Genomic DNA, 24,595 nt, shown 5'->3' with positions numbered 1-24,595 from the left:
TTTCCCCACTTTGCCCACAGTGTTCTTGCCCTAGATCTGCCCGTGTTTGTCTTCTTCTGAACCATCAATTAGCTGTTCAAGTGTTACTTTTTTGGAAAGGCGTTCCCTGACCATCTCATCTAAAAGAGCAATCCCCACTTGTCCTTATGTATTTCTTTATTCTCCTTTGTTTTTATTCACTGCACTTAACACTATCTGTCTCTCCAAACTTCATGGAGAAAGGACTTAGTCTATCTTGGACATCTGTGTGTTCCCAAAGCCCTTAACAATGCCTCACATGTTATGAATGAATATATGCATGTGCACCCTAGGAATTAAATAGCATAAGTTTCATTCTTGTCATTTTATAAATAAAGTGACACCACAAATGGTAAAATGATTGACCCACAATCAATTCTGCATTAGTGGCCAATCTGATACTGAGACTCAGGCCAGAACATTGGGCTGAGAGTCAGACAAATAATAATAGTAGGCTATGCAGGGTTAGAAATGAAGCCTCAGCTATCTGTCTTCCTAGTGAAACACTGTTTCAAGAGTCATGAATAGTTCATAGAAAGTTGATAATTTACTTTGCAACATGAATCTGAATATGTGAGAATCAGAGAAATGGTGCTGGAGACAAACACAAGTTCAGACAAGTAACTACTTATTACACTTTGTGCTTTACTTTCAGAAACAGAGATCATTTGGGGAGTTGGTATGTGTGAGTGTGTCCTGTTGGCATATGTGCACATGTGTAGGAGAGGAGGTATCCCAGTGTGGTTATGGTTACCCATGAAGCACTCAGGCAGAGAATGGAAATTCTGGAAGTTAAATTCCTTTTGGAGGTATCAGACCCTCTGGTGAATTTGTTACTTCTTCTTTAGCCTCAGGTAATCAGGACATAGGTGAAGAAAGATACACTTGAGTGAATTCAAAAAACGGTTGTTCAAGAGAGAAACAGAGTAGTCCAGTAGGAAGAAAAAGGCAAAAGCCTGAGTCTTCACATGGCTCTGACATGACTAGCTGCATCATGTAGTTCAAATTGTTCAGGCCTTTCTGAGCTTCAAGTTTCTACTTGTGTATAAAGGTTTTTCTTAATTTTATTTTTATTGTTGACACTATCACAGATGTCCCCATTTTCCTCCCCTTTGTCCATCTGCCCCCCTCCCTTCCCTCTGGTCATCATCACAGTGTTGTCTGTGTCTATGGGTCATGTGTATATGTTCTTTGGCTAATCTTTTCACCTTTTTTTATCAACCCTCCTGCCCTCAGCTGTCAGTCTGTTCCATGTATCCATGCCTCTGTGATACATATTCCATAGAGTTTGTTATGAAGACGAGACAATATAAGTCAAATGCCAGTCACACACTAATATGGCTATTCTTATAGAAGAGTGGATTGGATGCTTTTCAACAATAGCAAACAAAAAAAAAAAAACCATTATCTGTCATAGTTAGGTTGTGAGTTTTCCTGTAACAAAACTAGAGGACGGGGTTGAATTGACCCCTGGAACAATCAACTAGGTTCATTTAATCTTTTGTATCTTGAGAGAGTGTTGTAGGAAGGGTATTTTAGGTAATGTAGAATACCAGGGGTAAATGAAGGCCATGTTCAGAAAATAGCAAGTAATCCATTTGGACTGAAATAAGGTAGAGGAACAGAACAAGAGAGACATGAGACTGGGAAGAAGAGGACAGACAGAAGCAATGGTCACCAACGGAAAATTTAAATAACCCCTTAAATATGTCTGATATCTTACTATTTAGAAGAACTTCTATGTCCATTTACAAGATGTCTACATATACTATTTCATCTGGTCTATGACTACCCCCCATGAATATATTTATTTAATAAATATTTATGAATTTCCCACCATTTACTGTCAGACACTTTTCCAGGTGCTGAAATATATCAGTGAACAAAAGAGTCACAAACTCCTGTCTATGTAGAATTTACATCTTCTCCCATGTCAGGTTTTATACTATTGCAGTTCTCATTATACAGAAGAAAAAGTTGAACAGATTTGGAAAGTGATTTTTGCCTTTGGTTTTATAACAAATAAGTAGTTAGAACAACATTCAAACTTGTATGTCTAAGTTCCAGGTCTAGTGCACTTGCCATAAAACCTTGTTGCTCATTTAATCACATTTGGAAAGTTATTATATAAGGGGATTTAAGAACAGAAAGTAGTCCATTATGATTCTGAAAACTTGCGAATGGAAGGCCATTCAGTGAGATATTTATCATTTTATTTATTTTATATAGGGTTTAGCATGAGCAAAGTAAGCACTGGTCTAAGTATTTTACACATAATGGCTTAATTAACCGAATCCTCACAAAAGTACTAAGAAAGATACTTTTGTATCCGTATTTTATAGATGAGAAAATCGAAGCACAGATTAACCTAATCTATTAAATTTAGCACAGATTAAATATTTTGCCTAAAATCACAAACCTGGTAAGTGGTAGAGATCAGATATCAGCTCAGGCAATCTAGCTCCAAAGTCTGTATTCTTAACTCTTTCACTATCAATGGAAGGAGATGAGCCTCCACATTTAGAAAATATGGATGCAGTTTCTCCAAAGCAGCATAGCATAAAGTTCGGAATACCAGATCAATTTCAGGGAACTTGGTTCTCTGTTACTAACTTACAGCTATGTGGCCTTAGCCAAATTCCTTCCACTCTTTGACCCTTGCTCAACCTATTGCAAAAAAAGAAGTTGAAATTCCCTGCCCTGCATCCCTGCCAGAAATATTAAAAGAATGAAATGAGATAACAGATATGAAGGTGCTTTGTGAGGTGCCGAGCACTATCTATTTTGTTTCTCAGATGCTATACTGTTCCACTCACCTGAAAAGGGTAGGAAAGAAATTCCTCCTATTAGTCCTGGACAAGCAGGCTTAGCTGCTGCCAGTGGAATTGGTGCACATGAAGAGAGGATGGATAAACCCTTGGTGCTGCCCACTCCTGAGGCCAATTAGATTTCTGCTTGGGCTGTTCTGCCTTCCATCTGTCTGCCTTCTTTTCACCCTGCAATCAAGGCTATGTTTAGGCACCCTACCTGGGGGGAAGAAAAGAAAGAAAATGGATGTGTTTATACCACCAGGTACTGTCATCTTCCTGGGTTTTCTGATAGGCGGAGGCAAGAGCAGCAGATGTTTTAACTGTGGGGTATGGATCTCAATCCCAGTGGAGGTAACTAAATGGAGACGCCTGATACAGTGATGAAATGAAAGAGGAGGGCAGGGGAGGAAAGAAAAGATGGAAAGACTGATTTACTCAGGGCTGAGACTTTAAGACTGTGGAAAAGCCAAGTGATCCTCTTGATCTCTGTTTCATCCTCTCTCCACAGTACCTTCCTTATTTTTTATTGTACTTCCTTCTCTGGCATGTTTTTGTAGCATTTCCACTGTGGGCCTTATTCAGGAGCCTATCTGCCTTAGCAAACTCTTGTGAAGAGGACCTTCTTTCCTACCATCCTACCCCATCTTTGTTCCATCCATAACAATGTACCTCTCCTTTGCACGGTAAAACTCATCTCAGAAATTCATCTGTACTGAGGTGACCTAGCATAGAGCCTAACACAAAATAGATGTTCAATAAATATTTGTTGAGTGAATGATGGACAGAAGCATAATCTGAAGGAACCTTAAAGGTGAGAATATTTATCCCCAGAGAGGACAAATGACCTGCTAAAATGTCACACAGGAGGTTCTTTATAGAACAGGAATTAAGAGCCAGCACTCTTGACTCTCAAGCCAGGGCTCTTCTTCTTCTTTTTTTTTTTAATTTTATTTTTTGGTTTTTCAATTACAGTTGTCCCATTTTTTCCACCATTGCTCCCCTCCACCCAGCCCACCCCTTCTCCCACAATCATATCCCCCACCCCCATTGTCCATATCCATGAGTCATTTATACATGTTCATTGATTAAACCCTTCCCTTACTTACCCCCCTTCTCTCCATCCCCCTTTCCCCCTCCCCACTAATGACTATTATTCTGTTCCTTGTTCTATTTAGTTCATTTGTTTGTGTTGTTCCTTAGTTTCCTGTATTCAGTGATATCATATGGTACTACATCACACTACTGAGAAAGAGTGAAAAACTCATGCTTGCCCTAAGTTTCTACCCACATCCCAATCTTACCTCCAATCTTCCCAGGCCTGAATTTTAGTGAGACTTTACTCAAAATGGTAAATAAATGCCCTCAGGAAAATAGTGGCTTTAGGGAAATGTATCTTCATTCTCTCTACCTCAGCTTTCTGTGGAATAGGAATAAAGCTTGGTCTCTAACTTTCTTATCTAATGCATGTTCTGTTTCCCTCTTAGTTCCACCTCGTGTACAATGGGGAGCTTTAACCAAATAATCTTTTAAGCTCCTTTTGACTCTAACATTTTACAATTTTATGAATCATATCACCATGACATTCAATGAACTTAAAAAACAATCTTGGCATGATAATTGGTCATCTTTGAGAAACTATGGAAAATAGAAGAGGTGCCAAATGACTGAAGCTTGGCAACTTTTATTTCTGTTTTCTAAAGTGGGAAAATCATCATTTCAGAAGCTAAAGCTCAGTGAATTTGATATCAGTTGCCTGAAAAATCCCAAAACTTATTATTAAACAGATGGTTTGTCAGCACTTGGAAAATCAGTAATCACTGGAGACTCAAATGTTTTCACTAGGAGTAAGCCATGCCAGCAAATGAAATTTTCCTTGTGGATGAAGTTTCTATACTGATAAATAAGAGGAATGATGAACTCTTTAGGAACTCCTGAGTTCAGAAAAGTATTTAACAAAATACTAGTGGGCAAACTCAAAAGCCAAGTGGATTGGACAGTGGCCCATTTTGGTGGATTCATATGCCTGTGGTGAACACCAAAGGGTGTTGATTCATGACTTGCTAAGTGGCACACAGTTTAGACTCAAGCGTAATCTAACCACAATTTTTATCAATTATTTGGATGAATACACCGAAGGTTCTTTGATCAAATTTACATCTAACACAAAGCTCGGGAGGGAGAGCTAAACTAAGGGATGACAAAATTAGGATCCAAAGAGATCTAGACTGAAAGAATTGACTCATTCTGACAATATAAAATTGAATAAGAAGAAATATGAAATCCTGTTCTTCAATTTAAAAACAATCAGCTACACAAGTACAGATGGTCAAGGTGTGGCTAATGGTCAAGATACTTATGTGAAACATACCTTGGGATTTTGGTTGGCTGCAAAACCTGCTATGAGCCAAGAGTGGCACACTTGCTAAAAGGGCTAATATTTTCTTAGGCAATACTAATGGGAAAGAGTTGCCACTAGAGAGGGCAATAACCCTTCTGTACTATGTACCTCTTGGTTCATATCTGGAGTCTGGCTTTAATTCGGCAATACAGATAAATGAGAGCTTGATAAGAGAAGAGTAAATAGGAATGTTGAGGATGCTGTGGTAGGAAATTAATTAGATATTAACAAAAAGGAAGGGAGAAAATGGAACCAGCTGGATTAACTAGGAAAAGACAGTTCTGTAGTCACTTTAGGAACTGAGTAGGCAGGAAAGACACTTTACAATCTGCCCTACTCATGGGGGAGGGAGAAATGGTGCAGAGGAAGTCCTTTTACTACATGCATGCACAGTAGAAGCCAAGATGGTGACCATAAAGGAGAGGAGACAAACTTGGGAAAATCTAGGGAAAAGATCAGATCAAATAAGAATGCGGGCCTGTATAAAGTCAGGAAAGAGATGGGTTAGCTTGAAAGAAAGCCTGGTGTTTTTCCCAAGCCCAAGGAAATGTCATGGGATACAAACAAAGGCCTGTCTCTGGCTGTCAGTCATGCAGCCCAAGTACCAGTGAGCCTTGGCGGTAGGTGGGGAATGAGGCACAAGGAAGTTAAATAACTTGCCCAAGGTCAGCCTTGGGTGCCAGGCGGTGATGGCACTGCATCTCTTGGTCCTGTATTTATTGTAAGGCAACTCTAGTGATGATGAATTATCTTGGCATCTGTTGTTTTTTGAAAAGTCTTTGTCTCACCTTAATTTCTAAAGGAGAGACTTGCCATATTCCTGGCTGACAGTTTTTCTTAAAATATTTTGAATATATCATCCCACTCTCTCTTGGCCTGCAATGTTTCTGCTAAGAAATTCACTAATGGTCTTATGAGGTTCCTTTGTATGTGACAAGTCATTTTTCTCTTGCTGCTTTAAAACTCTCTCTTTATCTTCTACCTTTGACAATTTATGATGTGTCTTGGCATAACTCTTTTCTAGTCCAACCAATTTGGAGTCATTCGTGCCTCATGAATCTGGATGTTCTTTTGTCTCTCCATGTTTGGAAAGTTTTCAGACACTATTGCTTTAAATTGACTTTCTGTCCTTTTACTTTTTTTCTCCTCTCCTTCGTGATTTTAGTGATGTATATTTTGTTTGTCTTCATGGTATCCCATCAGACCTATAAGCTTTCTTCATGCTTCTATTTTTTTTATTTGCTTCTTTAACCCGCATAACATCAAATGATCTATATTCAAGTTCACTAATTCTGTTTTCAGCTTTGTTATGTCTGCTCTTAAAGCCTTCTATTGAATTCTTCAGCACATGTATTGTACTTTTCAGCTCTATGATCTCTATGGTTTCTATTTCTTTGTTAATTTTCTCATTTTATTTATGCATTTTTAGACCTCCATTTCTTTAGGCTCCATTATGGAAGCTTTATTAATTTCCATCAGTGGTGTCATTTTTACTTGATTCTTTGTGATCCTTGTATCCTTGCTTTTGTATTTGCATATTTAAGTAAGTAGTCTCCTATTCCAGAATTTACAGGTTTACTTCAGCAGGGGAAGAACTGCACTAGTCAGCTCTGCTTGCTTACTGCATGAGTCAACTGGTAGCATTCACAGGCAGACATAGCTTGCTATTAGTGTACCTAGTATAGTGAGACCACTACCTGTTTTCTGTGAAACATACCACTGGCTGAATTCTATGATTGGGTGGGCCTGCTGGGCTCTGTAGTCAAGTGTGGCCATTAGCTGGGCTCTGTAATCACCTTTGGTTGGGCCCTGTTTCATGCTGTGTTTAGTAAGCAAACAGGACTGTAGGTGAACAAGACTAAAAATAGGACTTGAAGGATGCACAGGGTCTCTGTTTAGGTTCCATGGTTATACAGAGCCAGAGACTATGCTCAACAGTTGAGGAGAGCTGTTGGTTTGCTTCCCAGTATGAGCGGGGCTAAAAGATGGGCTCCTTGATTACTCAGGTTCTCCAGCCAGGCAGGATGCAGCAGTTAGGCAAAGCTGTGAGTTTGCTTTCCTGCCTAGGAGAGGCTGTAGAATAGGCTCCATGGCCAGTATTCCAGGTATATAATTCAGGCATAACTGCCAACCAGGCTCACTGGCCAGATAGGGCCACCACCCCTTAGCCCTGCAGTTGGACAGAACTTCTGGCTTGAATCTTGTTAGAGTGTTGCTGCAAGCACTAATATAGTATACCAAAATGGAAGAGCTGGTTGCTGAAAACCCCACCCCTTCTTTATTTTAACTGATCCCTGGTGGTTGAGCCCCACAGATTCCTCGGTGATCTCCATGAGGCCAGAGATGAGTGGGCCTTCTGGGAAGAATCTCCGAAATCTTGGGTAGCTAGATGTTTACCTTGGGCTTTCTTTTCCCATCACAAAAAAAAACGTAGACCTAGAGGGTCCCTCTCAGTGTGGTGTTGTTCCAGCCTGGAGAGGAGGTGATATGGTCAAAGTAAAACTACTCTTTTTACCCTTCTAGTCCAATCCTTCTCCATCTCTTTGGTCCATTGTGCTGTTTCTGCCTCACTTCCATGTTCTGGGATTTTCCAGTGGTGTCTCGTCAATGGATTGTTTCTATTTGGTCTTCTTGGGAGGAAGACTGAGGTGGAATGACCTGTGTTTTCATTTTAATAATGTCACCTTCCATGGATGCAGGATTTGCAATGGTAACCCATTTCAATTCTGACAATGGTGTTTTGTATCTTGTCTGTTTTTATCTTTGTCAGTTTTGTTAGTTTTATCAACTTCACTTTATTTTTATTGATTTTTTAAGAACCAGTTTTTTGCTTCATCTGTTTACTCTATTATTTTCCTGCCTTGAGTTTTATTGATTTTGGCTCTTATCTGTATGCTGCCCTTCCTTCTGCTTGCTTTGGGTTTATTTTCTCTTTTGCTTATAGTTTCTTTAGGTAGGAACTTATTTTATTAACTTAACACATTTTCTATATTTTAATGCATTTTAGTTCTATACATTTTCCTCCTAGCACTCCTATCTAGAGTTGCATCCCACAAATTTTGAAATGCTTTGTTTTCATTTTCAATCAATTCTATTTTTTAATTTCTTTTGAGACATCTTTGAAACATGGGTTATGTAAAAATGCATTATTTAAAATCTGAATGTTTAGATATTTTCTTGTTGTCTATTATTACTTTCTAGTTTGGTTCCATTGTCATCAGAGAACACACATTGTATGTATAACTTAATTATTTTAAATGTTTGTTTTTTTAAGTATATTTTATTGATTATATTGTTACAATAGTTCCAATTTTTTCCCCTTTGCTCGCCTCTGCCCAGCAACCCCCTCCCCCAGTCCATGCCCATGGTAAATTTGTTGATGTTTCTTTTTAGGTTCAGTATAGGACCTATCTTTTTTTAAAGATTCTATTTATTTACTTTTAGAGAGAAAAATGTGTGGTTGCCTCTTGTGCCACCTCCAACTGGGGACCTGGCCCACAACCCAGGCATGTGCCCTGACTGGGAATCAAACCAGAGACCTTTGGCTCACAGGCCAGCACTCAATCCACTGAGGCACAGCAGCCAGGACAGGACATATCTTAATGAATGTGTTTGTTTTTTTTTTTTTTTTTCAATGTGTGTTTTATGGGAATTTCTGGTCAAGATGGTAGCATAGACAGACATGGCTTACCTCTTCACACAACTGCATCAAAATTACTACTAAATATATAATAATCATCACTCAGACCCATCATAAATTGAGTTGAGTGGAAGTGTAACTACTACAGAATTAAAGAAAGCACATCCATCGAGGCAGAGTCGGCAAGCTGATGCCATATCTGAGACTCCATCAATCTGGCTAACACTGTTTGACCCACCTTGGAGATCCCGAGAGACTCTGTCTCACCCAACTTATGGGTCCACCGAAGCTGCTTTTCCATATGAATGGCTTGTCTTGGCTCATGCTTCACGGCTTCCTAAATCCTATCAAACAAGCAACAGCTGGCTTCAGTGAGCCCCAGGACTGGCACTAGCAGCAGCCAGCTTAGATTCACAGCTTGGCTTCTCCTGGGAATCTCCAAGCCCAGCACAAGTAGCAGCCACCTCAGATTGCCTTATAGCTCAGGTAGGGTGCATTGGGCAAAACAAAGGTGGAGAATGACCTTGGCCTACACCACCCAGCAAATCTTAGGTCCAGCATACCCACTGGACAGCTACAGACCAAGTTGGAGTACCACCACCCAATATTACATACTCAGATTAAATTTAGCCCTGCCTCACTTACATCTCCTTGTCTCAGATTCATGACCAAGCTAACAACCTCGCAGTTGAATGCAAGTTATAACTATTATTGACTGGAGTCCCCGGAGTGCACTGAGTTTTCAAAAACCTCCACATTAATAACAGGCCAAAATAGTTCTGCTGTTAGTACATTGATTATGCAATGGCTTAAAAAGTTGAAGAGCTGATTTTATAACTAGCAATCCAAACCTTCCCCTACCTCCAGCTCCTGCTATGTTTCTGAGATTTCCAGTAAAGCTCTTCAGGAAGTCACTGACCACTATAAACTAAGATGAATGATAGGCTCTGGCCTGCACTTTCCCCTTAAAACTTCAACATGATATGGCAACTGAACACCAGGCTTGTGGGTTTCTATATTTGATGTGCAAGGGATTGCTAACTATCCAGACAGATTGCGTTACAAGATAGGAAAGTTGGAGTTAATATGGGCACAAAGGATGGTGATTAGTGGAGGTTTCCATATTTTAGGAGAATGGAACAGGTATTTGGAGTCAAATAGATGAAGGCTTGAATCCCTGCTGAACTTATAGCTGAATGTCCTTAGGTAAAATCACTTACTCTCTCTGATTCTTTATTCAAATGTAAAACGGAGACTTATGGCCAAGATGGAGGCATAGACAGACATGCTGCATCTCCCTCCACAACTAAGAAGGAATACAACTACCTCAAAACTAGAAACAACTAGAAGTTCCAGAAAATCAAACTACATAAAAGTCCAGCGAATCAATATATAAAGAAGAAATACTTATCCAGACAGGTAGGAGGGGTGGAGCCAGGGCAGAGAGGACTGGTGTGGTGGTGGAGGCAGCAGCAGCAGCAGTGGTGGTGGCAGCAGCAGGCCGGCAAAAAGTGCAGTCACACATTTTAAAAAGTCAGGAGGGACACCTGGGGAGCATTCCCAGCTCCTCACCGGACCTCACAGCCCACGGTCCCAGCACCATGGAAAATCAAGCCTCATTGCTTCTGACTGTGCAAACCAGTGCGGGTTAGGATGAATGCAGAAACTGCCGGTCTCAGCAGAGTCTGCTTGTTTAAAGGGCCCCCACAGTCCTAGAATGTCCGCAGACCCACCCACTCTGGGAACGACAGCCAGAGCAGCAGCTAGAGGGGCACCAGTCCGCTGTGGAAGTGGGAGAGGTGCCTGGAAAGGGGCCAGTGCTGGGCAGGTGGCATTGTTCCCTCTCGGACCCCTCTCCCACATACAGCACCACAACGTGGTGAAACAGGTCACACTGTACTGATGAATCCCTAAGACTCTGCCCCTTATAAGGTAACAGGAGTAACAGCTCTACCTGGGATGCGGAGGCAAACAAATACAGGAAACTGTCAGAATGAGGAGACAGAGAAGTATAGCCCAAAAGGGGAAACAGATCACAGTTCCAGTGGGAGAACTAAGTGACGATGAGATAGGCAACCTAACAGATGAGGAGATAGACAACCTAACAGACGCAGAATTCAAAACACTGGTGATAAAGATGCTCACAGGCTTGACAGATATGCTTGAGTATGACAAACGCATAAGAGAAGTAAAGGCTATGCTAAATGAAACGAAGGAAAATCCACAGAAAATCAATGGTGAAGGGAAGGAAACTGGGGTTCAAATCAATGATTTGGAACATAAGGAAGAAAAAAACAGCCAACCAGTGCAGAATGAGAAAGCAAGAATTGAAAAAAATGAGGAAAGCTTCCCAAATATTGCAAAGGAGATGGACATACAGGTCCAGGAAGCACGGAGGGTCCCAGGCGAGCTGGACCCAAAGGGGACCACACCAGGACGCATCATGACTGAGATGCCAAAGGTGAAAGATAAAGACAGAGTCCTGAGGGTAGCAAGAGAGAGGTAGAGAGTTGCTTACAGGGGGCTGCCTATAGAACTATCAGCTGATTTCTCAGAGGACACTTTGCAGGCAGGAAGGGACTGGCAAGCAGTATTCAATGTAATGGAAAGCAACCTACAACCAAGATTACTCTATCCAGCAAAGCTATCATTTGGAATGAAAGGGCAGATGAAGTGCTTCCCAGACAAGGTGAAGCTAAAGGAGTTCATCATCACCAAGCCATTATTATATGAAATGTCAAAGGGGCATACTTAAGAAAAAGAAGATCAAAACTACGAACACTAAAATGACAAGAAACTCACAACTGTCAACAACTGAATCTAAAAAATAAAAACAAAATCCAACTAAGCAAACCAGAATAGGAACAGAATCATAGGTATGGGGATCATTTGGAGGGTTATCAGGTGGGAAGGGGGAGGGAGGATATGAGGAAATGGTGCAGGGACTAAGAAGCATAATTGGTTCATACAAAATAGACACGGAACGTTAGGAATAATATAGGAAAGGGTGAAGCCAAAGATCTTATATGCACGACCCATGAACATGAACTAAGGGGGGTGGGATTACTGGAGGGAAGGGAGGTACTGGGCAGAGAGGAGCAAAGGGGAAAAATTGGAACTACTGTAACAACATAATCAATAAAATATACTTAAAAAATGTAAAACAAAATAGCACCCATATAGAACTCAAGAAGGTATTAGGTATTAGATGCTTTGTAAAGTGTAAAACACTGTGTATTTCAGGTATCATCTTCATTGTCTCTGAGGCCCCCTTATGTTTTCCACTTGCCATATAAAATGTTAATATGTGTATTGTAGTGACGGTGGGCCATCTTATACCATTCCTGCTCTCTTGTCTGTGCTCTCTTACCAGGGTTTCAAATAGGCTTGAACTTGCAGGTGACAAACAAATAGTGCTTTAATGTGCCAGATGGAAAGACTATGTTTTAAAGAGGACCCCCGAATTTCAAGGCTACCTCTTGTGCTCCCAACTACCAAAAGAGCCCATGACATCTGTATCCACCTTTCCTTGCCCAGTGGAAAGGTTCAAGCCTGGTCTCAGCTCTCTATTTTCCTCTGGCAACATTTCTTGGCATTCAGAAAACTTTTGGCACCTATGGGCCAAAAGATGGTAACCACCATTCTGACTTTGAAGCTTCTTCTGGGACAGTTTTTTTTTAAATTTCCAAAACACAAGCTTACAGGATACACAAAGGATAGGAAGACCCATCTATGCCCACTCCTACCCCCACCACTGAGTGGCCTTTGTTTCAATCAGTCACAACCTTCCAGAGGCCAGAGGAACCATCAAAATCAGCAAGTTCGTTCCTACAGTATTCTAACAAGTTCTTTAATGTACAGGAATTTCTGCTTAAAATATGAAGAAGACACTCAACATTCTCTTCAGTGTGATCGTGCCAGAAATTTTGAGGACTGACTTCCTGAGGAGCCTCTGGGTTCAGAATTTAAAGTTGCTCATGGCAACCATCCACCCACTTTTCCAAAATAGGTCCCTTCCAAGGAGGATCAGAATACAATGTGAATCTCAAAACCTTAGCCCACCCATTTCTTCATTGTGTCCATGTTTTTAGTCCTTAGTTTAGATGTAGATTATCTTCATAGCTCACTTAACCTTGGTTCAGAGTGAATTTACCCAGGTTCTGGAAAGCAGTAGAAACCTATGCAATATGTTTTACTCCTGGTATGTACTTTATGAGAAGGATCAGTTTTTAGGAATTTCCACATCTTCCAACTGTCAGTGAGTGATATAATCTAGCCATGGAAATATGTGATGTATAATGCTAGGGGACTCACCTAGCCACTGGTTCTCAACTAGAACAATGAAAGTTAAAGGAAAAGAGGATGTATAGCATTTCTATGTAAATAAATAAGTGGAAAAAAAAACCCAGACAAGCTTGATTCCCTCCTCTGTCTGCCTACCACCCATGCCCTTTTTACAGTGGGGTCAGCTGCTGGTCCATGGCCTTCTGAGAAATCATTCCAGATGTGCAGTTCCAAGATCCAGCTGTTAGTTCTTGAGGGACAGAAGCTTAAAGCTGTCATCCAGGATCGACCTCCTGTTGCGTCGTAGCTTTTTTTGACGGTGTTGGTACCAGACCACACCACCAAGAGCCAGAGCAATGAGCAGGAGAATGACACCTGTGGCAATTAAGACAGCAGCCAGAATCTCGATATCCTTTATGGGGATCTGCATGCCCAGCATCCTCACATTGTCTTCTGTAAAGTCTCTGGAGATTGCTGTTGAAATGAAACAAGAGGGAAATGGTTACCCTGGGATGCAGTGTACTCTAAAGGGGCACTTGCAATCTACTCCTGGAAGAGAAGAAACAACTCTATCCAAACACAACAGAGGCACTGGTCCTATCCTTCAAAATACCAGCTGATGAAAACAGATTCAGAGGTTACAGTGACTTGGAACAACAAGATGTCACAGCTGATAAAGTACTTATTAATCATTGAGGCCACGATCCCCCTACGGAAAGAGCTAAGACTCAGAGTGGGAAGAGCCTTGATATACTTGAAGAAATATATCAAGGGCTATAACATAAAAAACAAACTGGATTTGGTTTTCATGGTTCCAGATGGTAGAATTAAGAACAATCAGTAAAAACTCCAGGGAAGAAGGTTTGACTCAATGGTCTAGTTCATCAATGTTCACTTTGATCACTGGACCATGACAACATGCTGCCATTCTGCTGTCTTGTCTCTCAACTCTTTGAGTGATGATAACACTGATGTCACATTGATCTTTCAGGTGAAATAGTTAATTGTCTGAGTTCCTGGCATGCAAACTTTTAATGATCTCCAATTGACCTAGTGAGTAAAGCTCAGACTCAAGCCAGGGAGTTGCGCTCTCACAATCAGGCTGTAGCAACTCATTCTTTGTTCCCCAGAATAGTTGATCATCTTTCAGGCCTCCAAGACTTTCTCATGCTGCTCCTTTTGCCTGAACACTCTTTCTTCCTCCTCACCTTTCTATCCCCAGTTTAAATCTTACGTGTCTCTGTAAAGCTTTCATCAATTCAGTTTGACAGTTAATGCTCTTCTTCTGTGTTCTCAAAGTATCTGCACTGTTTATACTCCAACGATTTACTTGCTTGGCCCAAGGTACCTAATCCTCCTTCATTTCTGCACTTCAGCCACCTCTATTTTAAAAGGGGGATAATAACCATACTTAGCTCAGAAGTTTATTGTGAGGTTTAAGTGAGTCATTATTTATAAATATTTAGCACAGCACCTGGAAGATAGCAAATGCACAGTAATTGATAGCTGTTATTACTGTTTGCCTTTTTTTAAACAACATATAATATCTAATACTGCAGTTATTGTTTCTCTGTCTAATTCCATTTTTAGACACAAATTTCCTGGAAGGTAGCATCTATGTCTTACTTTTTGGTGCCCCTGACACTCAGAACCTGTTCAATGAATGTTTAACTGGATGAATGTATGTTCTCACAGAAGTGAGACAGATGAAGTACATACATATGTATGTATGGTGCTCCATTCTCTCAGTCTCACCTTACCTCTTCACAACCCCTTCAGGATATACCCTAATGTCCTGGTTGTTAGATAATAAGATACATAGTCAGATCATTAGGAGTGTTCCAAACACAGCTGAAAAACCTCCAGAAAAAACTAATAATCTCTAATGTTCCTTCTAGCTCTCATAACTTTTTGAATATTTCTGAGTCTTAGTTTGGGTACAAATGGGGTGGAGAATGAAAGAACTATTTGCACATAGGCTACATAGGACAAAAATCTGTATTTTCTGGAGGAGAAGGAATGGCTGGTTCTAGAGTCAATTATTTGATATTCCATAGATTCAAGAATAAAAATACCTGATGCAGACTCCATGGTATTTATTCTAGTTTCACATTGTCCTTGTGGGAATTCATGTCTTCATGCCCAACCCAGCAAGACCTTGAATTTTCTTGCCACCCGCACATTAGGTGGGAAGCTAAGATATCAGCCTTCAACTCAGGACATTGTGGGTAGGACCAGAGAGAATAAGCCTACTGAGGGAAGCTGAACCTGGAATTCTTCTGAAGTCTTGCAGATATATCAGAATGCTTTCTGTTAGCATTTTGGTCCATCTTTTAGCCATGTGAATCCCATATTTTAGACACCACACCTTCCCAAAAATGCACAGTGTGTAACTGCTTAGTCTGCGCATCACTCTTCCTACCTTTTCCAATCTCGTTGGTGATGGTGGTAATAATGCTTAAGTGTTCTAGAGAGAAAAAAAGACAAGAGGTTAGTCCTATTTTCTTACTATCAATCCACGGCCTCACTATGGGAAGTTGGCACTGGTTGGAGGAATCTCTGTGATATATTAACCAAAAATGAAGTGGAATTAACTAACTTATGGTCAAAGTCAATATTGGTATGTAAATTTGATTTTGAATAGTGACACAAAATTTGAGCAAAAGCATACATAGGCTCTTTGGAGACCAAAAGGTAAGCCATCCCTCTGCATTACTTATGTATTTATTGACACTTCCTCTATCCCCATTACTGCTCTCTTTGCCACCGTTTCCACCCTCCCTTCAGGAAGTCCCTACATATTCAAACTACATCCATACATATTCGACCTAGCCTAAGAATACTTCTTCCTCTTCTTGCTTTAATGAGGCTGAGTTCTTCTCTAAGGACTATGGTTCCTTTACATACCCTCAATAGTGCTTTGAGGTTCTTGTTCCTCTCCTTTTTTAAAGATCTATCTTGTTTGAGTTTCATTTTATTTATCTAGAAAAACCACAACTACTTCTTGTCATTGTTACCTAGCAGTTCTTTTTATTCATGGAAGTCTTTGATACCTGGCTTTCTCTTACTCTTCCTCAGTTCTCACCATGGGTGTTGACCCATAATCCAACACTCAAGTCTCACTGTTCCTGGACCTCTTAACTCTAACAACTTTTTTATATCTACTTCAATTCTATTAATTACTCCCATTGTCACACTGGACCTTTTATGTAGAACTGCTCCATCTTAGAAATCCAAAATTTAACAACAGCCTCTAGCCTTTTATTTTATTCTAATACTATTTATTCCATTTTACTTGTTACTTCCTTTTCATGAAGACCTCTAGCTCCTGGACTCTTCCATTTTTTTCCCCTAACCTTACAGCTTCATCCTATCTTTTCTTCCAGTCTTGGTCAGGCTAGACTCCATGTTCTGTCACCTCAACTACAAACTTACCAGGAGTGCTATAATTATCTACAAAAAAAAAAAAAAAAAAAAAAAAAAAACAGTAATTATAGTGGTCCTGTATTTTATTTGGTATGCTAAATGCTGGTGGTGAAAAATCACACAAGTATAAAGATTAGTGTTCTTAGTGCCCAACTTTAAGCCCTCACAGCTGCCTGACAATAATTAATTAATTTCTCATTACTCAGAGTAAACTTTTATTTCCCATTTCCCAGAGTGATTATTTCAAACATTTGGCCACTCTCCTCAAGCTCCTTAACCAACCACCTATCTTTCACTCTCAGCAGATGACTCTATCTCCTCTACCACAGATGGAAAAGAGACCATAAGAGAGAAATATTCTACCTTTCTGTAAAGCACCTCACCCAAACCTACACATTGATCTTTTTATTTTCTATTGTCTCTCTTCTTTTATTTTTTTAAAGATTTTATTTATTTATTTTTAGAGAGAGGGGAAGAGAGGGAGAAAGGAAGAGAAAAACATCAATGTGTGGTTGCCTCTCGTGCACCCCCAACTGGGGACCTGGCCTGCAACCCAGGCACGTGCCCTGACCAGGAATTGAACCAGCAACCCTTTGGTTCATAGGGCAGTGCTCAATCCACTGAACCACATCAGCCAGAACTGTCTCTCTTCTTTTAGGTCAGCAGTTCTCAACCTGTGGGTCGCGACCCCTTTGGTGGTTGAACGACCCTTTCACAGGGGTCACCTAAGACCATCAGAAAACACATATATAATTATATATTGTTTTTGTGATTCATCACTATGCTTTAATTATGTTCCATTTGTAACAATGAAAATACATCCTGCCTATCAGATATTTACATTACGATTCATAACAGTAGCAAAATTACAGCTATGAAGTAGCAACAAAAATAACTTTATGGTTGGGGGTCACCACAACATGAGGAGCTGTATTAAAGGGTTGCAGCATTAGGAAGGTTGAGAACCACTGTTTTAGATGAAACAAGAACCTTACTCCAGTCTAATCTTTCATTTTAGCTCTGTTTTTTTTTTTGTTTTTTTTTTTTAGCTCTGGTTTTAATCTCATGCTTTCTCACCAGGAACCTTCTTCCAACAATAGATTCTTTCTTCCCTGTTTTCAACACATACATGGTTAGAGTAATATTGAATTTGGCCATAGTGGGATATTTTTTAAAAAGGCAAGTAGATTCATGGGCTGGCTTATTTTCATAGAGAGCTATGAGCTATCCTTGTTCATGGAAGTTCCTTGATCATGTGAATTGAGATAGTCCCTTATCTATTAGATGGTACATATTTGAGGTAAACCATTATTATACATGGAGACAACCTGTTATGTTAGATCTATGGTATTTTGATGACACATCAATTCATCACTTGACTTTGGTTCTATGGACTGATAGAACACAACAAAGAATTGTCTGCTTATCTTGGTGGTGGGAAATAGTAATAAAGTAGTACATAGAAGCCACATTATAGTCATATGGGTTAGCAGAGAACAAAGCTTCTCAAACATACCTGAAATCATAATGTACAATTATTTCCTCCCCCCAACCCCCCGTGCCAAGGATAAAAAGCAGAGCTGTAATCCCTACCCTGGTTTGCTAAGTCTGTTTGAATGCCTGAAGATTTTCTTCCACTTTCTATCCCTGCAACAAGAGTGGCATGGCTGGCAATCAAGAATATCTACCTGAATACCGCCACTTTTCAAAACCATATGGCACTTAAAAAAAAACAAAAGAGAGCACAGGGGAAAAAAATTCCTGAATTCCTGTGGGCTCCAGGAGATTTTATATGGTCTCTTGGGAGGGGAATAATGCTGAGAGCTGGAGTCAGGTCAAGAGGCTTAAACAGTGAGAGAATTAGCCCTGATTGGTATGGCTCAGTGGGTGGGTGCCCTTCTGCAGACCAAAAGATCACTGGTTCCGTTCCCAGTTCGGGCACATGCCTGGGTGGTGGGCCAGGTCTCCAACTGTGGGCATGTGAGAGGCAACCAACTGATGTTCACACTGATGTTTCTCTCCCCCTCTTTCTCCTTCCCTTCCTTTCTCTCTAAAAATAAAATCTTAAAAGAAAAAAGAAGTGAGAAACTTAACCCTTTAATGGCCTAAAAGCATAGAACCCAACATTGCCTACATTCTTGGTGACTAACAAATATTTATTGGTAAAGAAACTACCCCAGCTATTCCCTTTCCATATTAAAAAAAAATTAAAAAACGGTGTTTTACTCTTGGTAGCAACTCTGTCTGTGATAAGCTGTAATCAAAGGCCAATATTTCTCTCCAGCCTTAGTCAGACTTGTTCCAGGCCTTTCACAATCCCCACAAAGAAAATCGATTAAGGGGTGATTATTAGAATTATATTTCTTCCTATTTTTATAAACTGGATTCATTAGCAACGCTCCTTGAAATAGTCAGCGACCCTAATTAATTCTAAATAATAAATTTACATACAAAATAAATATATTTCAAAGGAAGAAAATCTGTACAAGACCCAGAACCCAAACAGTTTTAGACTGTTTTAACTGATTTGAGCTAACAGGTGTCAAAGAAATTAGAAGGAGGCAAAGCAAGGGAACAATGGAGAATAAGAAATATATATTGAATAGGAGAAAACCTAGGGGATATGCTCTGTCTTAAGTTCTGGTTTTTCTAGGATCAGAAGGGCAAGTGAGACTTTTTAGGATTATCTGGTTTCAGTTGGCTACACAAGTGTTAGAAGATGGGACAGCTTGGGTAGTTCATCCTTACCTCTTTGAGACAAGACAGTAAAGAGGGTCTCCATGCCGGCATGGACATGGTCGGCAACGTGGCAGTGCAACAGCCATGTCCCGGGGTTGCTGGCGACCATCTCCACAACCTCAAAGGTCCCTGGGAACAGATCCACCACATCTGCCCGGTAACTTTCTCCATTCTGCAAGGTAGATTTGGGGTGAAGAGAAAGTAAATGGTATAGAGATCACATAACAGTTTTATAAAGACCAAAAGGCTTGGAAATCTACATTGGGGACATGGGACTCCAATTCACAGACCAGGGAGCAGCTGAAAGAGTCCACCTTATCCATCTTCCCAATGAGGCTGCCCACACAAACCAAATCAATCGTGGGTACTGTCTCTCTCCTCTGACTTATTCTTAACGTATCCCTAAAGAGAAGACAGTGCAGCTACTTCTAGGAGGCTAAAAACTAGTGTTTCCATACTTTTCAGCAGGCTGAGATCTGGGGAATTTGACTTAAGCTTTGACCTCTGGGAAAGAGTCACATATTTTCTTTAGCAATGAAACTCAAATTATTTTATCCTTCATATCATCACCTTTATCAGCATTTCTAGATCTTTATCTCTATATATCAATGCCTCCAACTCTGCCCCTTCTCCTAAAACTAAATCTTCTTCAAAACCTATATGTTTATCCATGTAGCTCCTGAAATGAAATTCTTCTTATAATGGATTAAGTACTTTCAGAAATTCTGAGACAACACTCAGAAATCCTTAGATCTTGGGATAACGACTCATTGTGTATCAAGTCCTTACTGAGACCCAATTACATTGATTTCTTCAATCTCCTTATCCCATTAATGAACCACTTGTTTCTTCTGGATCAGAGTGGAAATCTAAGGCCTAGAGAGAAGTGACACCAGTATACACAGTCAAACTAGAATCTCCAGCTCAGTGTTCCAAGTACAAGACCTCGCTTCTTTAAACTGATTATTATCTTATTCTTTGCTATTCTCTTCTTCCTAAGTGGTTGTTAAAGCACTCCTCTAATCACCCCTGAGGGACTCAGCCCTCTTTCCAGCTCACCCGATAGAGGAAGCTCTCTGCATGGAAGTGGACAGTGTGCAGGTCAATATCTTGGCCCATGGCTAGCATGTACCAGGCCACTCGTTCTCCTTGGTACATGGTAAGACCTTTGAGGTTGGCATAGAGCTTCCCATTAATGGCTGTAAGAGAATATAAAGTCTTATACCTCTCATTTTGACTTTCTGTTGCCACTGTCCTAGGGTTAGCCCCTATCATCTGTGATAATAGCAGTAGCTCCCTAACTGCTCTCATCTCTGTTCCATTTGTTATCTTCCAGTCTATCTATCCTCCAGTACAGTATTATCATTCCCTTATATCCCTCAAAACACTCAGCAGACACCTGAGCTTATAATAAATATTTAAAAAGACTTGTCACAGTTTTGGAATTAATAATGATATTAATGCATGAGCCTCATCAACTGCCTCTTCCTAGTCTACAGCCTATACTCTAAAAACAATAAACTACTCATTGCCATGTTAATTAACACTGCTGGGACTATTCCCAGGACATATTCCTCCGCTTCTCATGTTCGCAGAAAGGGAAGGTAATTACCACTCTACACCTCAAGAAGGAAAATAATAAAAGGAATATTTATGGCCATTTCTGTTTTACCCCCACCAAACTATGAATTTGAGGAAAGGAATGAAACATAATCAACTTAGCCTTTTCTGAATCTTCCCTCTCTTGAATCTATCTGGCCATAGAAAGGGTTGCAAATAGATTTACTATTTCATTGTGGGAAAGACTCTGCCCCTGAAAAGGAGGAGAGCTAATGTCGGCCATCTATGTCAGTGTCAAGGTAGAAAACCTACCCATTACAGAAAGAGTATTAGCAAGCCCATTTAATTAAAGAACTAAATTCAGTTTCACAATTAGCTTTCTCAGTAAGCCCACATTCGATCTCAAGCATCCTTCTGTTTCTCAACTGGTTCATGAATCTGAAAGGGAAGGGAGGATATAGTCTATTTTCCCTCAGACCTCAGGATTAATTAATGTTTGATCTCCAATGTCATCACTCAAAAAGTGCTCAACCAATACCTGACAGACTGACAGGTAGAGCAATTGATGCATGAAGACAGTGAATGAATAAACATAAACAAGCACGTGGAAATGGGTATTAGCCCAACTCCTGCACTAGCATAATCTACCTGCCTTTACTCCGTTTTTGTCCTGAACAATCTATTTCTCTGATTTGACAGGACATAATGTTCACTTTGTAGTCTGTGAAACATCTGTTCCAGTGTGAATTGTTTATATACGCATCAAGGAGAAATAACTAGAATCTGTGTGAAAATAAAATACTACTTTGAACTTCATTAGAGTCACTATCAGTGTTATACCTTATGCTCCGATCAAAGAAATATTGCATTAGAAGGGATAGTGAGAAACCGCATTATCCACTTCACTGCACTTAAGTTCTTCCTCTTATTTGAAATTTTCTCTTGTTTTTGAAGAGATATACATATTTCTAGTACAAAGGAAGGCTTGCATGCACAATGTGTTTCCAAAATCCACTGAAGCATCAAAAAACTTTTCCTTGTATGTAATATAAAGCAAGCGGGTTTCTCTTTGAGGCTCTCTCCTCCAATTCCTCTATCTGTAAATTGAACTTTATTTCAAAAAATAGACTAAAAGACAAGCTGTCCATTTGTCTATATTGAAAAAGCAGATATCAGATCCACAGTGTAAGTTAACAAATAATACGATTTTGATAGACTAAATTCAAGATTTTGAAGCAGAGGAATCCTCAGCAGCCAGCTCACTGAATACACTAAGGGTGATAAATGTCCCTCTTTCTTTTGTAATATGTTCAAATGTGCTAGTGTCACCACAGAAACTTTACAGAGTCAGCTTCCTGCTTTCTGGGCACTTAATCTACTATAGACCAGATATCTGCTTTATGTATATAAATATAAAATAATAGGAGATAGTTCTTCCAATTTGTCCTTTTTCCACCTTCCTCCCTTTATGTCTTTTCAGGAATTATGCTCCCTTAGTAATGGGTCTATCAGATACTCCTATACAATTAGTGGGGACTTCTATGGAAGAGGGTTAGGTTATTTTCTACAGACCATGCATTTTATTACTCTCCAAAAAAGTTTCATCCTGTAGGTTAATATGGCCTGTCTTCTGCGGCCCGTGGGTTGCCACATTCTCATCCAGATACCAAGACTGGTTCTCATCAAAGATCAAGAATAACAAGGCAAATTCTCGGTCCATGTCATTCCGTCCTCCATGTGGCTCCAGGATGCCCTTTCTGCAGATGACCAAGGGCCCCACCAATCCACTATACATGTCCTGAAAATGGGAAGAAGCAGGAGACAGTGAAGGATATGAGGTTGTTCCTGGGTGCTGCACAGGAAGCCAAACTGATATCCAAGCCCCTTCTCCCCTCAGAACTTCATCATAATGTTTTACATTTATAAGCATCTTTACTATGTTATCTGAATTTATCCTCACAACCATCTTGAGATACAATTAAGATGTGCTATATAGCCTACGTTTTACCTAGGCTAGACTATTCATTGATCTCCAAACCCACAAAGAACTTTCAAAACCCAGTGCTTTTTCTCACGCTGTTTCTTCTTCCTGTAAAGTCCTCCCTTCTGCCATGTCTCTTATGGCATATTGCTATTCATCTTTCAAGACTCAAAGTACACGCAACTTCCATTTACTGTGAGTCCTTATTCAACTTCCCTCCCATTCATACCCTCCTCCAAGCAGAAGAAATTACTGTCTCATGGACCCACATAAAATTATTACATGGTTTTAAAGAACTACTAATATATATAGCTAGCATTATAGTTTATACTCATCTGTCTCCCCAACTAGATCATAATCTTTGAATATGAGAACTCTATATTACATTTGTATCATCCAAACACCAAGTAAAATGTCACAAATGCAGTAGGTTCTGAATAAATGATTCCTCAGATCTGGCTGTGGATGAGTGGCTAGATAGATAAACCTATTTTCCAGATGAGAACACAGAAACAGAATGACTTATTTAAAGTCACTCCAAAGGCAAGCTAAAAACAAATTTGAGACTATAACCCCACTCTCTTGACAAACAGTTCTATGCTTTTTAAATGAGAGCTTATAGGATCCAAGAAGAAAAATCAAGGAAGAAAATGCTCAGGGCAAATATGTGGTGCTACCTATTCCCTTAACTCCTCTTCCTGTCTCTTAAAATAAGCCACACATTTAGGGAACTTTTCCCCAAACCCTGGGCTTTAGTATTTCAGGGTGAGCTTCTTATTGCACCTATTCAATAGCTTCCTTTTGCCAGTCAGCTTGCCCATTTGTGAGACTCACCTTCAGGAAGCCAATATTGTATTTACCTTGATGGGATCTACTGAAGAATAATAAATCCAGGAAACACAAGCAGAATCATTGGGTCCAGGGCCAGATCTTTCTGGGATGTTCCATTTGTAAGTAAGAACTTCACCTAGGAAGAGTATATGGATCTCTAGTTGAACCAGGTAAGGAATTCCTTCCAACTCCCTAGTCTTCCCAAGAGGCTATGGTGGGTGAGTCCCAGGACCTTGAAGATTATTCTCCATCATTTTTATAACAGTTTCTATTTTATTTTGTATGACTTTGCTCTTCTCCTTCCTGGAACAACTTCAGCCTCTCTTCTACTAACCTTGTCATTAAAGGCCGAGGTCTAATCATCTGGTAAGGCAGCTCTGCAATTGTTCTCTCTGCTTATATTGTCCTCCCTTCTTTGGCTGTTTTGTTCTTTTCCTGCTTCTGCCTTCTATATGGAGCTGTCTCCCCAAATCTCTGCCTCTAGTGCTCTTCTACTCTTTTTCCATAGTCTCTCCATAGAAATTCTCATTTGCCTTTCTGATGTCATTTACTATCTATATCTATGTATTGATGATTCTTAAAACTTAGCTAGATTTCCCTTGCCATTTCATGCCAACCTGATATTTTCAATTAGGTACCTGAGCATCTCTTGAATATTGTCCTGACAGCACGTCAAAAAGTAAAATTGTTATGAACTCACCTCCTTCCTTTGAAAAAAGAGTGCTGTTACTCATTCTGTGCTCCCAGTGTCTAGTAAAGATATCAAAACCATCCTAGTTACCGAGTCTCAATTTAGTCTTCTTTGTACCCCTACCTTTATGCACAAATCAGCCAACCAAATGGTGAGTCCTACTGATTGTACTTCAACAATATATTTTATAGACATACTCTCATCTTTCTAATTCCTA

General features: G+C 39.9%; 1 protein-coding gene across 1 annotated transcript in view; it reads right to left on the bottom strand.

Annotated features, from left to right (window-relative positions):
* Window positions 1-12,695: 12,695 nt before the first annotated feature.
* HEPH (hephaestin) overlaps window positions 12,696-24,595 on the bottom strand; it is a 67,803-nt gene continuing 55,903 nt past the window's right edge. Inside the window, exons 16-21 of the mRNA XM_090263877.1 lie at window positions 23,717-23,823; window positions 22,448-22,673; window positions 20,375-20,514; window positions 19,325-19,487; window positions 15,573-15,617; window positions 12,696-13,624 (exon numbers count right to left, since the gene is read on the bottom strand). Of these exons, the coding sequence (XP_090120003.1) occupies window positions 13,395-13,624; window positions 15,573-15,617; window positions 19,325-19,487; window positions 20,375-20,514; window positions 22,448-22,673; window positions 23,717-23,823 (911 nt within the window). The 3' untranslated portion in view covers window positions 12,696-13,394. The remainder of the gene's footprint in view (window positions 13,625-15,572; window positions 15,618-19,324; window positions 19,488-20,374; window positions 20,515-22,447; window positions 22,674-23,716; window positions 23,824-24,595) is intronic.

The sequence above is a fragment of the Furipterus horrens genome, unplaced genomic scaffold (assembly GCF_987537825.1).
Source record: "Furipterus horrens unplaced genomic scaffold, mFurHor1.1.pri manual_scaffold_17, whole genome shotgun sequence".
Taxonomy (NCBI): Eukaryota; Metazoa; Chordata; class Mammalia; order Chiroptera; family Furipteridae; genus Furipterus; species Furipterus horrens.
This window is presented reverse-complemented; position numbering and strand designations above follow the sequence as displayed.